This window comes from Sphaeramia orbicularis, chromosome 8, assembly GCF_902148855.1.
Source record: "Sphaeramia orbicularis chromosome 8, fSphaOr1.1, whole genome shotgun sequence".
In the NCBI taxonomy this organism is placed as follows: domain Eukaryota; kingdom Metazoa; phylum Chordata; class Actinopteri; order Kurtiformes; family Apogonidae; genus Sphaeramia; species Sphaeramia orbicularis.
The window spans coordinates 47,242,109-47,259,928 of NC_043964.1; the positions used below are offsets into that span (position 1 = coordinate 47,242,109).

Sequence of the window (17,820 nt, forward strand, 5' to 3'; positions counted from 1 at the left end):
AAGGCGACGGCTAACGTGGAGCCAAGCTAATGGTGGCTAGCTGCGTTAGCATGTGCCGAGGCCGCACTTCATTCCGACACACAGTGACACTGACGGGTACACAAACCGAGCCCCGTCTGTCTGTCTGTGAGTTTTAACTCACAACACACCGAGCAACACGAACATAGTTTTTCATCTGGCTGTCCCTTTTCCTGTCGTTACATTTGCTAATATTAATCGTAAATGCAACAAACGCAGCCTGAGAGAAGCTAGTTGTGGATGGTGGAGGATCTGAAAGCGACCCGCAGCTGCAGTCATTGTCAGAAAAAGCTAGTTCAATATCTCTAAAGTCTCAAAGACAAGTTCACCCACGAGTGGACACTAACTTCATTAGCTAACGAGCTACCGTAACGTTCGACACCACTTTAATTAGCTAGCGTTTCGTATGATGACAATAAGGGTACGCTGGTCAGTCACATGACAGCATTTTAGTCATGTTTACTACAACCTGGACAATTCAGCTCTCAGCGTCTAATCTATGTTTTACACACCCTTTCTGCAGTCGCTGGTTTAATGTAAAAAAAAAAAAAAAATCTCTCGGCTGCTCTGTCTTCAGTGTAATGTCTGGTTTGTGTGAGAACACAGGAATGTAGGTTTCCTGAAACATAGACACAGTTTATACTAATAACATTAATACTGTACCAAAGGCATCAACCCTGCCTGACAACATGCGACTGTGTTGTACATGTGTGTTAAGTGAAAAGCAAGACAAAGCTGCAGCGGTGTGATGGATGGCAATACGGAGCCCGATCCCTGATATGATCTTTCATTTTTTCCCCATAAAATTACAGCCTCCATCTCTGCTCCACCACCACCACCCCAAATCCCCCTTCTGTCTCTATTACTATTAACCTTCCGTTGCATTCCTTGCATTTTAGAGACATCCCACTACATCCCCCTACTCCCCCTCTCCACCCCCACCCCGCTCCCTCCTCTCCCCCATGACAATACGGCTGGCAGTACCTGAGACACCGGTGGCCATGTACCACCACCACCACCAGCAGCAGCAGCAGCAGCATCATGCAGCCTGGCTCTGCATCTCTACCTCTGTGGCATTGTTACTAAGAACCTCTGAAGCCCCCACCGGAGGTTTCACCCCTGTTCTCCTACTCTTCTTACCTTGCTTTGGCCGATCTGTCGTAACTCCATCCTGTCCCAGCCCCTAGATCTCCAAAGCCTGCAGCGGGATAATTCCTCTCCATGAAAGAAAGGGCTGGATGAAGATGGACAGATAGCGAGGGGGGAGGGGAGGGAGGAATGTCTTCTGTTCGGTGCACTCGCCTCTGTTTATTTCTCTGTTTGACGAGCCTGTAGACTGGGAGGACTGGAGGGAGGAGAAGGAGCGAGAGGAGGAGGAGGAGGAGGGGGTCACAGCAGCCAGGAGCACCTCCTCCCTCCTCTTCTCTCCCCCATATATTTCACTGTCTATTGTCTCTGGTGTTGTGCCGACGGGCTGTAGATCAGATGCTCCGCTTTCTGAGCGCGTGTAATATAAACGAACCTAGATCCGCATCGACCGCGCGCGCCGACCGCTGCTCACTCGCGCTGCACTAAAGCTATTTTTTCAGCTCATTTTGTTCAGAAGACGCCATTTTTAAGAGGAATGACGGGGCTGGCTGGCGTTCATCCTCTCCATCCCTCCCTTTGCTCTCTCGCGCACACACACACACACACATCCACACGTAATTTGTCATGCAACGGCAGCGCTGTGGTGGAAAGGCTCAGCTCCTCTGCACACACTTCCACCGGTTTTCCCCACACCTCTACTGCTCTTCCACCAGTTTTCCACATACATCTACTGTTTCCCCCCACACTTTCACCAGTTATCTACACATTTCCACAGCTATACCGCACACTTCCAGTCTTTCCACAATTCTGCTGCTGTTGCAACATATTAAGAATGATGTGCTGACACTCCTACAAGCAACAACAGATGGCCTATACCTGACTGGTGGTGGTTAAATGTTAATAATGACATGAAACACAAAGGAATTCACGGGAAAATATATTCTCTTTAAAAATTTCTTCTAAAGGCACATAACATAAGTCACATTATACAAACCAAGCCCTCCCATTCTTGTCTTGCACCCTAAGCCAGGAAATATGCACATCCTATGCAGCCATTCAGTGGTTGTATTGTAACTCATAAAGGTTCTAGAAAAAACACAATACTCCAAAGTTTACTCCAACTACCAAGTGCCCATCAGCAGTAAATGAAGATGCTCTTGCAGTCTCTCATTCAGTATCAGCTACTTCACCAGGCTCAGATGGTGCACCCCTGTGGTCAAAGACAGGAAAGACCTTTGTGAGTGTTTCCTCTTTCAAAAAGCAGTGTGCTGTCAATCACAGTCCATAGAACTGTGTGTGGATGCCAAACAATTTAAAATAAATGTGTAAAAGGTAACGCGGTGTAGAGAATGCAACATATAAAAGAAAGCAGCAGTTTTAAAATGTCCAGTCTCGACAGTATAAATACATGTTTCATGTTTTTTTTTTTAAGTCAGCTTAATTTTATTGTAAATGTGCGTCCATTACTCACATTCAGGCTGCAGCACATTTAAGAACTTGTTTAGATGAATGGATTTTAGGCTAAGAACGGGTTATATATATATATATATATATATATATATATATATATATATATATATATATATATATATATATATATATATAGACATACATACACTTCCTGGTACTTTTTATTACACTTAAATGGAGGAACTGTAACACACAATAATGTCCCCTTGAGACTGATAAGACAAAAATAAGATGAAATATTCGGATTCTGAAAATAATGAAATAACATGATTTGTTGTGTCTACTTGTGACGTTGGCTGGCCGTTTAGCGGGTGGAGGTCTGTGAAATGAGGAAGGAGATGAGGCAGAGGCAGGAGATGGTGTGGTCCACAATTTTTTTTTTTTTTTTTTTAATATTTTCAATAATATCTATCCCACACAAAGTGCAAGTGCTGAAAGTGCAAAGGCTAAAAAAGTGCAAATGCCAAAAAAAGTGCAAGTGCATGCGGAGGTTGGAGCAGCAGTGTCTTCTCCAGCAGTCAAACCACAACTGATGAAAATGGGCGCCTTTTATATTGTTCAACTTAACTGGCTAAAACCACTACAACTCCATAGGGAAGTTACAACTCAACATAAATTGCTAAAACTAATCTAAAACCTCCATAACTAAAACCCACAACCATAACCTATCTAAAACCCAAGCTAAATATCTAAAACTCTAAATCTAAACACCAAAGTTAAATAAAAACCCATAAACCAATAAAATACATCTCCAGACTCCCCCACACATTTCCCTGGCTTGGTCCAGGCCGGAACCTTCTTAAGGGCTGTTGTTCGTGCTGGGACTCTTTTTGCTGACGGACCTGGACACAAGGACAGGGTAAGTACAAACACTAAAACACCATTCACTAAAACACTTTAAAATCCACTCACACAGACACTAAACAAACTAAACTTAAATACTGCACATTTACATTGCACTTTATCTTTGTGTCTAATTTGTGTCTCCTTTTCTCCAGGGCCAAGCAATCATCAATCAATTAAAATACAAGCACCACTGGATGTAAAAACTGAAAAGGAAAGACAATAAAATCAATAAACTACTTTAAAAAACCAATTGTGTGCAATTACTCTGTTTGTGCAAATATGTTTAAAGTGCTGTGCTGTAAACTACACGTGCAAGTTAAAGTGCTTAAGTGAACACAGGTGTCTGTATTTGGTACTTAAGTGACACACGGCTGTTTGTCACACTGCTGTTATATTCCATTATCATTACTTCCTCGCTTTATAACTGTTACTGGGCTGTACAACCGCTGCTATTGTAAATAGATTTGATATTTTTGAGACTTTATGTCCTGTTATGTTTTATCCTATATACCACTTGTTTATTACACCAATTCTGTTTTCACTTGTTGTTTTTTTTTTTTTTTTTTTTTTGTATGCCATTTAACAACAAGGCGAGAGAGAAATGGTGTCTCAATTCTCTGTATGTCCTGTGTATCTACTGAACTGACAATTTAAAAAAAAAAAAAAAAAACGAGAATCCTTTGAAACTGCTCATGTGAACAGGTGATTGGAATCATGATTTGGTCCAAAAGCAGCATCCAAGACAGGTGTAGTCCCTTAGGACCAAAAGCAAAAAATGTTGACATGTTTTAACACAATGTTCCTAAAAGAAAATTAGGAAGGGATTTGGATATTTCAGCCTCTACAGTGCAGAAAAGAATGAAAAGATTCAAGAAAATGTGAATTACGGACAGACTAATCAGCATCCAGGTATTTGCTGCATGCTTGAAACATAGGATCAGGGTCTGTCATGGTTTGGGGTCAAAGGCTATTGTCATCTCTGTCATTTTCCATTAATACTAAGTCCATAGAGATGTAAGAGGACACCTTTTCCTTGGACACCCATACAGATTTCAACAAGACAGCTTAAAACCACATTATGAACACATTCTAAAGACCTGGTGAAGAATAGCAGCTCTTGGATTGGACTTGAATGTGTTCCAGCCTGAATGTGAGTAATATAAATTAGATATGAAATAATTAATTGACTGGAATTGAGTAAAAAAAAAAAAAGACAGTTTCCTGAATTGAAGCTTTGTTTCCTTAATTTCTCTGTCACTAAACCTTGGTTCTGCTGTTGCATTTCACACAGACACTTATCGTGATGCACATGATGCCAGGATCAACACAAACACCCTGGAGATGAGGACAAAACAGGCAGAAAATGTCTATGTGGTCACTTTTCTTCACTGGAACCAACATTTGCTCCTTTAAAAGTTTAAGCTTTCACACAAACATTAAAAATCTTTCTTTATTTTTTTCAGTTGTATGTTAGTTCCTGCTTAAGTTGGTTCTGCTGTTGTGTTTCACACAGACACTTACTGTGACGCACATGATGCCAGGATCATCACAAAGTTGTATGTTCTTTCCATCTTAAGTTGTGAGAAAGTTAGCCAGATACAAATGTGTTTAAGACTGCAATGCCCATATTGTTTGTATGTGTCATTTGATTTTGTTGTTGTATAGATATCTTTATATATAGTTTTATACTGTTGGTATTGTTATTTCTATATAGATATTTTTATCTGTCTTTTTACTCTATACTTTTTGTGGTTGTTGTTTCAGCTGGTTCTGGAATAAAGGACAAGTTGTTTGTTATTTTTAGACATGTTTTTTTCACATTGTCAACATCCATCCATCCATTCTCTTCCACTTATCCGGGGCCGGGTCGCGGGGGTAACAGTCTAAGCAGGGATGCCCAGACTTCCCTCTCCCCAGACACCTCCTCCAGCTCTTCCGGGGGGATCCCGAGGCGTTCCCAGGCCAGCAGAGAGACATAGTCTCTCCAACGTGTCCTGGGTCTTCCCCGAGGTCTCTGCCCGGTGGGACATGCCCGGAACACCTCCCCAGGGAGGCGTCCAGGAGGCATCCGAAACAGATGCCCGAGCCACCTCAGCTGGCCCCTCTCGACGCGGAGGAGCAGCGGCTCTACTCCGAGCTCCTCCCTGGTGACTGAGCCCCTCACCCTATCCCTAAGGGTGCGCCCAGCCACCCGACGGAGGAAACTCATTTCGACCGCTTGTATCCGGGATCTTGTCCTTTCGGTCATGACCCAAAGCTCATGACCATAGGTGAGGGTAGGAACGTAGATTGACCGGTAAATCGAGAGCTTCGCCTCTCGGCTCAGCTCCTTCTTTACCACAACCGACCGGTACGACGACTGCATCACTGCAGACGCTGCACCGATCCTGGTTCAGATCAGGGAGGCCGTTCCTCCCCATCACCCCCCTCCAGGTCTCACTGTCGTTGCCCACGTGGGCATTGAAGTCGCCCAGGAGAACAATGGAGTCCCCAGTCGGAGCACCATCCAGCACCCCTCCCAGAGACTCCAAGAAGGCCGGGTACTCTGCACTGCTGTTCGGCCCGTAGGCCGAAACAACAGTGAGGCACCTGTCCCCGACCCGAAGGCATAGGGACGCGACCCTCTCGTTCACCGGGGTGAACTCCAACACATGGCGGCTGAGCTGAGGGGCTATGAGTAAGCCCACACCAGCCCGCCGCCTCTCACCGCGGGCAACGCCAGAGAAGTGGAGAGTCCAGCCCCTTTCGAGGGGTTGGGTTCCAGAGCCCAAGCTATGTGTGGAGGTGAGCCCGACTATATCTAGACGGTATCTCTCAACCTCCCTCACAAGCTCTGGCTCCTTCCCCCCCAGCGAAGTGACATTCCATGTCCCAAGAGCTAGACTCCGTGTCCGGGGATCGGGTTGTCGGGCTCCCTGCCTTCGACTGTCACCCAATCCACAGATGCGAACCAGGCTCCTGCTTCGGTCATACAAGGACCGGACTGCCCTTAGCAAAGGGCCCCGGACCCCATACTCCCGAAGCACCCCCCACAAGATACCACGAGGGACACGGTCGAACGCCTTCTCCAGATCCACAAAACACATGTGGACTGGTTGGGCGAATTCCCATGAACACTCAAGCACCCGATGGAGAGTATAGAGCTGGTCCAGCGTTCCACGACCAGGATGAAAACCGCATTGTTCCTCCTGGATCCGAGGTTCGACTATCGGTCGGATCCTCCTCTCCAGTACCCTGGAATAGACTTTCCCCGGGAGGCTGAGGAGTGTGATCCCCCTATAGTTGGAGTACATCCTCCGGTCCCCTTTCTTAAAAAGGGGAACCACCACTCCGGTCTGCCAATCCAGAGGTACTGTCCCCGACCGCCACGCGATGTTACAGAGACGTGTCAACCAAGACAGTCCCTGCACATCCAGAGACTTAAGGTACTCAGGGCGAATCTCATCCACCCCCGGTGCCCTGCCACTGAGGAGCTTGCCAACCACCTCGGTGACTTCAGCTTGGGTGATGGACGAGTCCACCTCTGAGACCTCAGCCTCTGCTTCTTCAATGGAAGACGTGGCAGTGGGATTGAGGAGATCCTCGAAGTATTCCTTCCACCGCCCGACAACATCCCCAGTCGAGGTCAGCAGCTCCCCACTTCCACTGTAAACAGTGTTGGTGGCGCACTGCTTTCCCCTCCTGAGGCGCCAGATGGTTTGCCAGAATTTCCTCGAGGCTGACCGATAGTCCTCCTCCATGGCCTCCCCAAACTCCACCCAGACCCGAGTTTTTGCCTCCACAACTGCCTGGGCTGCAGCACGCTTGGCCTTCCGGTACCCATCAGCTGCCTCGGGAGTCCCACGGGCCAACAAGGCCCGATAAGACTCCTTCTTCAGCTTGATGGCATCCCTTACTTCCGGGGTCCACCACCGGGTTCAGGGATTGCCGCCACGACAGGCACCGGAGACCTTGCGACCACAGCTCCGAGCAGCCGCTTCGACAATGGAGGTGGAGAACATGGTCCACTCGGACTCAATGTCCCCAGCCTCCCCCGGGATCTGGGAGAAGCTCTCCCGGAGGTGGGAGTTGAAAACCACACTGACATCGGGTTCCGCCAGACGTTCCCAACAGACCCTCACAACACGTTTGAGCCTGCCGAGTCGGTCCTGTTTCCTCCTTTGCCAGCGGATCCAACTCACCACCAGGTGGTGATCGGTTGACAGCTCTGCCCCTCTCTTCACCCGAGTGTCCAAAACACGCGGCCAGAGGTCTGATGATACGACAATGAAGTCGATCATCGACCTCCGGCCTAGGGTGTCCTGGTGCCAAGTGCACTTATGGACATCCCTGTGTTGGAACATGGTGTTTGTTATGTCAACATATTTTTGCCTATTCAAATAATTGTTGAATTGAACAGAATCGAGGAAAATTTAGATTAAATTAAATTTAAAATTATTTAAAAAATAATCGATACCTGCGGTTCCAATGCATATTTACAAATCAAATAAAGTTTGAATATGTTGTGTTCAAAATGTCAATGAAATACAACTCAAAAGTCATTTTAATGTCCCTGCTTTCTGTTTTGCTTTTCATGTTCAACAACACGCCAGTCTTCTCTTTTTTATGGTGATAAATGCCACTGTAGAGACTTCATCCAGACATGTTATATACTGTCAGATAGATGCTCATGTGTTAAGGTGGAATGTAAAAGGGTCAGTATTACTATAAAAGGTGCCTTTGGCGTCAGTCTTTGTGTCTGGGGACTAGGCCACCGAGCCCCCCGCAGTTGACTGCCACCCAATCCACACAGCACCTGTCCCCTACGCTTCCGTCGGTGGGTGGTGAGTCCACCGGAGGTCAGGCTCACATCGTCTGTGTGGACTGAGCCCGGCCGGGCCCCATGGACAGAGGCCCAGCCACCAGGCGCTCACATGCGAGCCCCAACCCTGGGCCTGGCTCCAGGGTTGGGCCCTGGCTGTGCCATACCAGGCAACATCACAGTCCTTTCTTGTTTCTTTTCCATAAGAGATTCTGAACTGCTCTTGGTCTGGCCCATCATCCAAGACCTGTTTGCCATGGGAGACTCTACCAGGGGCATAAAACCCCCGACAACATGGCTCCTGCGATCATTCAGGCACTCAAACTCCCCCACCACAATAAGGTGGCAGTTCACTGTATCATCAGACCCTCGGCCGCGTGTCAGGTGAGGAGAAGGGCAGAGATGTCAACTGATCACCACCTGGTGGTGAGTTGGATCCGCTGGCAGAGGAGGAAGCCAGACAGACTTGGCAGGCCCAAACATGTTGTGAGGGTCTGTTGGCAACGTCTGGCAGAGCCCGATGTAAGCTTCTTCCAGATCCCAGGAGAGGCTGGGGATATAGAGTCAGAGTAGACCATGTTCTCCACCTCCATTGTCGAAGCAGCTGGACGGAGCTGTGGTCACAGGGTCTCTGGTGGCTGTTGTGGTGAGAACCCCCAAACCCGGTGGCGGACCCTGGAAATAAGGGATGCTGTTAAGCTGAGGAAGGAGTCTTATCGAGCCTTGCTGGCTCATGGGACTCCTGAGGCAGCTGACAGGTACTGGGGAGCCTGGTGTGCTGCAGCCTGAGTGCTTGTGGAGGCAAATACTCAGCTCTGGGAGGAGTTCTACTAAGGGCAGTCTGGTCCCTGTATAACCAAAGCAGGAGCCTGGTTCACATTGCTGGCAGTAAGTCAGACCTGTTCCAGGTGCATGTTGGACTCCGGCAGGGCTGCCCTTTGTCACCGGTTCTCTTCATAGTTTTTATGGACAGAATTTCTAGGCACAGCCAGGGGCCGGAGGAGGTCCAGTTTGGGAACCACAGGATTTCATCTCTGCTTTTTGCAGATGTTGTTGTCCTGTTGGCTTCAATGAACCTGGACCTTCAGGACACACTAGGGCAGTTTGCAGCCAAGTGTGAAGCGAGTGGAATGAGGATCAGCACCACCAAATCTGAGGCCAAGGTTCTCAACTGGAAAAAGGTGGTCTGCCCTCTCTTGGTTGGTGGAGAGTCCTTGCCCCAAGTGGAAGAGTTCAAGTATCTTGAGGTCTTGTTCATGAGTAAGGGAAGGATGGAGTGTGAGACTGACAGGTGGATCAGTGTAGCATCTGCAGTGATGTGGACATTGTATCAGTCTGTCATAGTAAAGAAGGAGCTGAGTCAAAAGGCGAAGCTCTCGATTTACTGGTCTATGTTCCTACTCTCACTTATGGTCATGAGCTTTGAGTCATGATGGAAAGGACAAGATCCCGGATACAAGCAGTCGAAATGAGCTTCCTCCGTAGGGTGGCTGGGCACACCCTTAAGGATAGGGTGAAGAGTTCAGTCCCCAGGGAGGAGCTCGGAATAGAGCTGCTGCTCCTCCACATTTTGAGGGGCCAGCTGAGGTGGCTCAGGCATCTGTTTCGGATGCCTCCTGGATGCCTCCCTAGGGAGCTGTAACAGGCATGTCCCACCAGGAGGAGACCTCAGGGAAGACCTAGGACATGCTGGAGAGACTATGTCTCTCAGCTGGCCTGGGAATGCCTCGGGATCCCCCCAAAAGAGCTGGAGGAGGTGTCTCGGGAGAGTGAAGTCTGGGCATCCCTACTTAGACTGTTACCTCCGTGACCAAGTCCCGGATAAGCGGAAGACAATGGATGGATGGATGGATGGATGGATGGATGGAGGGATGGACGGGCACTTACACATATCAGTACAATTTTACAATTTGTGTGATATTGTGTTTTTTATACAGTCCCTTTTGCACTAATGGTCAGATCTACTAAAGTATGCATGTATAAAAACATGTGCAAACTCATTGCTCATGCAAAAAAATTCACTCAAAGTGCGCACTAAGGGTTGCGTCTTTCGAAGGTGCAAAATAGCGCATCTGCATCCAGTTAGTACATTTGCTACAATGAATATGCAATATGGGGTGTTTACACGCAATTGTGCATGTGCTGAGAGGAGAAAATGTAAATATATTAACCACAGGCAAAGTGATTTATCAAACCTGAAAGCAATTTTGCTCATAGAAACTGCGTCTGTGTTTAACACATCTCAAAGGGAGGTGCAAACGGTTTGTATGTGTAATTGCATACACATTCCTGCACACACATGAAGAAACGCATCTGGATCATTCAGTGCACTGTTACCATAGTGCTGGTGTATCCCAGAGCAGTTTTTCCAGCATATTTTCTCTACTGTAGTAGCGCATGCAAAATCCTCATTTAAATAGGACAGTCTCCAAGATTTTGCACCTGTTGACATTTGTGCAAGCAATCTTAGTAAATCACCCATAAACCGTAGTTCAACCCCACATGCAAAATTGTAGATCACGTGCTCAAATTAGTACACGCAAATTGGGACCTTAGTAGATCCGGCTCTAAGTGTTTTACTGCTAAATTGTACTGAGCTGCTAAACTGATTTTGGTTAATTGTTCCTGTGACAGTGAAAATAAAGATCTATTCTATTCTATTCTATTCTATTCTATTCTATTCTATTCTATTCTATTCTATTCTATTCTATTCTATTCTATTCTATTCTGTTCTAAACCCCTTGAAAGTTACGCAATTTTCTTTGAGGGAATTGTACCTGATTTGTTCATGTCCTCACACTGCCCTTCTAACTTTAATGAGATTGATAAGTGTTAAAATGAAAAATGCAGTACATCAGTCAGGTAAGAGGGGGCAAGGTTGTGTAGGGCTTTGTAGGTGATGAGGAGGATCTTGAAGTTAATGTGCTGTTGTTGGGAGCCAGTGAAGTTGACGGAGGATGGGCGTGATGTGATCTCTGGAGCGGGAGTAAGTAATTTTGATAATTTATCATTTGTTTTCAAAATAATATTTAACATTCTACATATGTCCTTTAAATTGCTGTCCACCATTTCACTTTGGGGGAATCGCCTCTTTGATAATCTGGTTGATAGAATCACTGATGTCATCATCATTTTGAGTGTCTTCATTGGAGGTGGAAACATAGTCTATGAGAGCATTTTGTATTTACATTTAAAAAAATTTCAGTGTTTTGTGTTTGTACTCAGATGTGGTCAAACTTAGCATGTCCACCCTGTCACTGGTATTTATATTTTTTAATATAAGACTTTTCAGAAATTCAAAATGTTTTTGTTGAACATTACATGAAGATGACCTCCTTTGCCTACTCAAGATCCAACGTGTGGTCATTAAATGCTAACTTTAGCCAGAACTGTCCACCCTGTCACATATTTTTTACATGTATTGTCGGTGACAGTGTGGACATATTTGTTTCATATTTTGTGGTCTGCTTGCAAAAAATTATTAAAAATGTGGGAACTTGACCAACTTGAATTTCTAACAGCCTACAGTCGACTTAACACATTGAATATAAAGTAGAAAATCTCAACTTTTTTTTTTTTTTTTTTTTTTTTTTTGACATTTTGAAGTCTGAAAGGCACCTTATATTGATATTGACCCAAAAGAGTACAGTGAATTCCTCCCAGCTGCAATAACCAATCAAGAAGTGCAGGTCCATTCCTGTCTCATTACCCATCAGCCATCTTTAGAGATGTCCTTCCAATTCTTGGACTTGCCTTAGCAGATGTTTGAGAGTAAGCTCCGTGTAAGCTACTGTCACAGTCTTCACATACCCTGAATAAGGTGGGGGTGGGGCATCGTGCTGCCCACTGCGGTTCAGAGCCTCGTTGTAGGAGGGCAGACCTGGTGCAATGATCCCAGCCAGGGGCACCGTCTCTGGGGCTGGATGTCCATCGGCTGCCATCCTCACTGGAGCTCTGAAGCAGCCACAACACAGTGTAAGAACATCTATTCCAGAACTGAGTTTAGGTACAGTAACCAAAGTAACACATAAAGATAAAACAGTTGCACCAAAACTGGGTGATATGGATAATGTTATAGGACTAAAAAAAAAGGTCATGCCAATCAGTACTGAAAATTATCATTTGACAAATTTTAGTAAGTTTAAACACTGCTTTTAAAAAGTGAAATAGGTATTGGTGGTCTACATTTTTAAAAGATGAAAACAACATAAAAGATGAAATGAGGCCACCAGTACCTATTTGGTTTGTTCGACAAACCTGGAGTCACTTATTTTGTGATTTAGTTGTTTGTAATTCAGGTCTCTTCTTATTCAATTACTGAAAACAACATAACAGATATAGCATATTTCTTTGTGGGTTTCTTTACAGTCAGAGCATGGAAAATATTGCAAATATATAAATAACACGTGTATATGTACAGAACAAGTTATATAAATAGAATATTCTGTTTTATATTTCCTGTTTCACTCTTGAATGTTTCTGCTGCTGTAAACATTACAATTTACCCACTGTGGCATCAATAAAGTCTTATCTTATCTTATCTTATCTTATCTTGCCTTAATATTTCACAAATGTAGAATGTGTTGAATGTAATTATCACAATATGAAAATATATCATGATAATGATCTTTTTCATTTATTTTGTCACCCAGCCTTAAGTTTCTCTGGTGACAGTAATAGAAAGAAGATTTTACTCAATAAGAGTTCATGACTTACTGGGCTGAACTTCCTCGTCCCTTGTTCTTGGCTTTGTAGAAATAGATCCCCAGTACAGTGGCAATAACAGCACATCCAACCACAGCCAGGATTCCAGCCACCAGCCCTGAAACATCCACCCTGGGTGCATATGCATCCGCTGAAAACACAACCATCACCAGTGTCAAAACTACTGCTCCTCGGACACTTCTAATACCAGGCAGTTTCTAATCACTGCAGCAATGACTTTAGTTCTGGCTGACTGAATGTGTATGGAATTATCATGAATAATCATGTGCTGTTTGTTGTTACAGAAGTCATTTTGATGTGACACATTGTCTAAGTACTGTTGAATAGATAGTATTTATGAAGACATTACCGTGACTCTCAACATAGTTTTTCCAAAATGTTTCCTAAAAATGGAGACAAAGAAGTTTGTTTCAAAAAATGGTAAAATATCAAGCAGACATGGGACATAATCATAAAGCAAATGTGGGTATGCCATTTACACGCACTTTAAATGAATAATCTCTAAAATGTCTATACTGTTTTCAAAAATTACCTCAAAATATCAGTGCCTATTGAAAAATAACCAGTTGTCTTAACAGCTCTCCTGAAATACCACTTTGTATCACTAGACCATCAAGTCTGCCCTCAGTCCCACACTCAGTAAACACAAAATAGCAAAATTGACCTGTATCAAAATTCACATGAAGGAAATGTAAGGAGTTAACACAACAGCAAACAAACACAATGAAAGCTGAAGCCTTTCATTTCCATTATCAGCACTACCACCTGCTGCTATATGAAACCAAAATCTCACAATCACAAATGTCTCTTCCAACTTCTCTGTTGAAACAAATTATGAGTTACACAATTAAAAAAATATTACAATTAATTTTCTTGTGATGAACTGGCATTGGGTCCAGGGTGTACCCGTCGCCCAATGGCAGGATGAAGTCAGAGATGTCGAACTCATTTTAGTACAGGTTCCACATTTAGTCTGATATGGTCTGGAGTGGGCCGGACCACTAAAATAATAACATAATAATATATTAATACTGTCAACTCCAAAGATTTCCCTATGTTTTAGAGTGAAAAAAGTAAAATTACATCATGAAAATGTTTACATCTACAATCTATCCTTTCAAAAAATGGGGTTAACATGAACAAACTGAAATTTATTAAGAAAATAACCGTAATTTTATGTCTCAGTTTATCATTTACACATATGTATTACAACTTACAGATCACAGCGTATCTGCAAAGACACAAAACATTTAGTAACAGGCAGAATATTCTTAAAACTGTACTTACTTCTCTTAGGCCATTTTAGGTTGTAAATATTTGTTCAGGTTATTTACACATTTTATGAAAGTAAAGGTTATAAATGTAAACATTTTCATGTAATTTTCCTTTTTTTTAACACTAAAACAAAGAGAAAAATTTAGAGTTGTCAGTATTTATCATGATAGCAAATTTACTGGTCTGACCCACTTGAAATTTAATTGGCTTGGATGTGGCCCCTGAACTAAAATAACTGTTAATATCTTCTGTGTAGTTCTTGCATTTCACAAATTCATCCCAGAAGCCAGATTGGACCCTTTGGCAGGCTGGTTTTGGCCCGTGGGATATGTGTTTGCAATGGCAGATTTACCTACTGGCACCTTTGGCACCACCCCCCACCCTCGTTTGAAAATCTGCAGAAAAAAAATTGCTGCTCTGACTGGGAATCAAACCCCAATCCTCCACACTGCAGTTTGAAGTGTTACCTATTAAACGAAATCTCCGTTGGTCTAAAGATCAACCTGTTTGCTATCTGATTGTCTTGGTACTTTTTTGGGATGTGATGTTTACATCTAAGCTTCAGGGTTAATTAAGATTAAAGTGTATATTGTTCTGTGAAATATGAGTATAATGCACAGTATGTTCTGTAAACAAAGCAAGCAATCCTATTACCATTCAGAGAAGGATATCACATATGTATCTATATATAGCCCCCCCCCCCACCACCACCTTCCAGTTTTTTCTGGATCCACCACTGTGTCTGAGACCCCTGGATTAAGTGGTGAATGAATGATGAAAATGAATGAGTAAATGAATTGATCTTAGACTGTGCATTAAAAATATGATGTATATGTTGTGATTTTCTTAAAATTGTCTCCGTCTTCCTAATACTCCGGAATACTAATCAAAGTGGGGCACTGTGTAAATGTAGAGATTCCATTTACTGGAAGCTCTAGGAAAAGTTCATCTACTGAGTGTGATGTTCCATGGAGCGCCATTACCGTCACAGCGTCATCCTCAAACACTTCTCTGGCCTCCTCATAGCTACACATCTCTTCCATGCATTCTCTTTCCAGGTTGTCAGTCACCACCACTTCAAAGTCCCAGCTGTTGTAGAGCAGTGAGCGGGACAGGAAGGAGCTGGCTGACTGACTGTCCAACAATGCTGAACCTGGAGGACACAAACAGGCCATATACACTCACATATTACAGAAAAAGTCCTGTCTTCACTCTTCTCACTTTGTTCTCAAGTTACTTTTTTTGTCTTCTGTGCTAATGAGCTCCACTGATGTCCAAAAACACCTGAAAGAACCACAATGGTAAAATTGGAGACAAACTCCATCCTTGTTATAACCTGGACCTGTAATTCACTGCCTCTGTGCTCTTTTTCCCTGTATGTCTCTACTGTCTCTAACCAGTGTTTCCAACTCAATAGAGGAGGACGGATTGGAACGACAGGTCAACTCTGTTGTTTGGGCTCTGACAGACAATTATGACCTGAAGACTTGAGTGATCGACCTGAAGAGCATGTGGTTAATGCAATGCTCTAAAAGTCAAAACTAAAATTTTAAAATCAATGATAAGTACAAAGTAGATTCATTGATTACTTTCACATTCACTTACATACATTCACATGAGATTTACTAAATGAATCCTCTTGTGTTTTACACCAGTGTTTTACACACATGTTCAATATTAGTTCTTACTAAGGCTACTTTTTGTGAGTTTTTAATTCTATGCACAATATTTCCCTATATTTATTTGGTTGTATTTTACTAACAAGACTGACAAATAGATATTATGCTCATTACAAGCCTACATGTCTACGACCTCTGCACAGTACTGTTCCTCTAATAGAGGCTGTGTCCATCTCAGGTGTGTTACTGTAGTTGTACAAGGGGGTGTGTTGTACCTGCAGTATGTCGGTAGGTGACAGAACAGTGAGCCATCTGCAGTAGAGAAAACACAGGAATCCACATGGCTGCCATTGAAGCCAAAACTACAGGTGGAAATGGAGAGAAAGACCTTCTGTGGAAACTATTCCCTTTGTCACATCAGCATCAAAACTAAAAATGAAAGTATGTCTGAATATGAGCCACTATCACTTACCTGTCCAACCCCACTTCTTCCTCATCTACCTGTCGTAGCTTTCACCGGTCCAGTTCACTACCTTAACTCCACTAGAGTTTCTGACATGGAGGCAAAAACTTTCCCCACAAACTGACCGTCTTTATGGTTAATTGGGAGTTCAAACCGTCAGGACGCCAAGTGTTGAAAAGTGCTTTTCAGAGAAGCGTCACATCACAAACCTGTTGGACAACATACCAGCCGGAGGGAGGAACCTCTCCTAGCCTGTCTGTCTACTTATCTGTCTCACTGACTCACTGCACACTTTGTTTACCTGTTGTGTTGTGTCATGTGACCGTGTGTGTGTGTGTGTGTGTGTACACCTGCTGGCTTTGTTGTATGTCAGTTGTTGGTTTCAGGTGTGAATAAAGTACAGTGGTTTGACACATGTTCTGTGTTTTGTCAGCTTGACTTCATTTCATTAGTTAAAAGGTGAGCGTATTATGCACTCTTTGCACTTCACGTTATAAAAAGTTATATTATTTTTCACAGTTTTTTAGTACGTTAGAATTCAAGAGTTGTTCATTTTTGCAAGATTTTTAAAATTCTGACCCAGCCACTAAAATCAGCACACTGTAAACAATAGAAAATTACTACACTAGCGCCCTTCTGTGCATTGACGCATTTTAGCATTAAATATTTAACCTAGCAGAAAAAAAAAAGCATTTTGGCGAATGTTGCTGTTAATCATTGACATATGCCAGGCTATGAAAAAAACAAAAAAACAAAAAAGTTATTCAATGTTTATGAAGTATTTTGAAAAAAAAAAGTGTATTTTTTGGATTAAAAAAATGGTTTGTTTACATTATACAAACATGGCATTTAAAGGGTTAAAAAAATATGGCATTTATTGAGTATTTGGTATTTTTGTTTAGGGCTCAAGTTGATGAAATACAAAAAAAAAAGTAAAAGTTAAAAACAAACTATATGAGAAACATTTTGAAATTACTATGTTGCTGCGCAGATTACACACTTTTGGTGGTTAGGAAGAGCATACCAGAGGGTTAATACAGTTAGTTAATCTACTCCTCATATTCAGGCTGAAACTCATTCAAAATAATGTTGAGACTGTGACTCAGTCATCACTCATGTTATCAGTGACATTCAGGGACTGAAGTGCGTGGTCTTTGCTGTTATATTTTGTGTTTCCAGATGTTCCATGCTTTTTCTGCTGTGGACAAGTGTGAACAGACTAGGACATGCACTCTTCTCTTGCTTACCAGGCCTTTGGAGTGCGTGCACAATGTGTTTTTTTCTTAGTTTTATTGGAAAAGCTGTCGTCTTGAATATAGCATGTACTGATCCAAAATCTCACTATACTTTTCAGCTTTGATGACAATGACCTTTAACCCCAGACCATAGCAGACCCAGGTTCTGGACAGCCTAGGTAGTGTTTCTGACTCTGCAGTAAGGAAACTATCTATTGTCTGTCCCAAAAGTTACTAGAGGTTGCTAAATGACATCATCACCTAAATTGCGAACTTGGA

At 43.3% G+C, this 17,820-nt stretch overlaps 2 protein-coding genes and 1 long non-coding RNA gene across 6 annotated transcripts in view; 1 reads left to right on the top strand and 2 right to left on the bottom strand.

Annotated features, from left to right (window-relative positions):
- The window catches only part of prr12b (proline rich 12b), a 47,013-nt gene extending 45,331 nt beyond the window's left edge, over positions 1-1,682 (bottom strand). For all 4 annotated transcript variants that reach the window (XM_030141990.1, XM_030141989.1, XM_030141988.1 and 1 more), the window contains exon 1: positions 1,159-1,682. In XM_030141990.1, the coding sequence (XP_029997850.1) occupies positions 1,159-1,241 (83 nt within the window). In that variant the 5' untranslated portion in view covers positions 1,242-1,682. The remainder of the gene's footprint in view (positions 1-1,158) is intronic.
- Positions 885-16,933, top strand: LOC115424624 (uncharacterized). The gene is made up of 3 exons (XR_003936110.1): positions 885-896; positions 7,719-7,727; positions 16,766-16,933. It is a non-coding gene; the product is annotated as an uncharacterized LOC115424624 (long non-coding RNA).
- prrg2 (proline rich Gla (G-carboxyglutamic acid) 2) lies at positions 2,003-16,509 on the bottom strand. The gene is made up of 7 exons (XM_030141994.1): positions 16,316-16,509; positions 16,119-16,205; positions 15,208-15,377; positions 13,299-13,332; positions 12,941-13,079; positions 12,035-12,178; positions 2,003-2,317 (listed from the first exon to the last, which is right to left on the bottom strand). Exons 1-7 carry the CDS (start codon positions 16,338-16,340, stop codon positions 2,275-2,277), a joined length of 642 nt encoding a protein of 213 aa, XP_029997854.1. The 5' UTR covers positions 16,341-16,509; the 3' UTR covers positions 2,003-2,274.
- Positions 16,934-17,820: the final 887 nt, after the last annotated feature.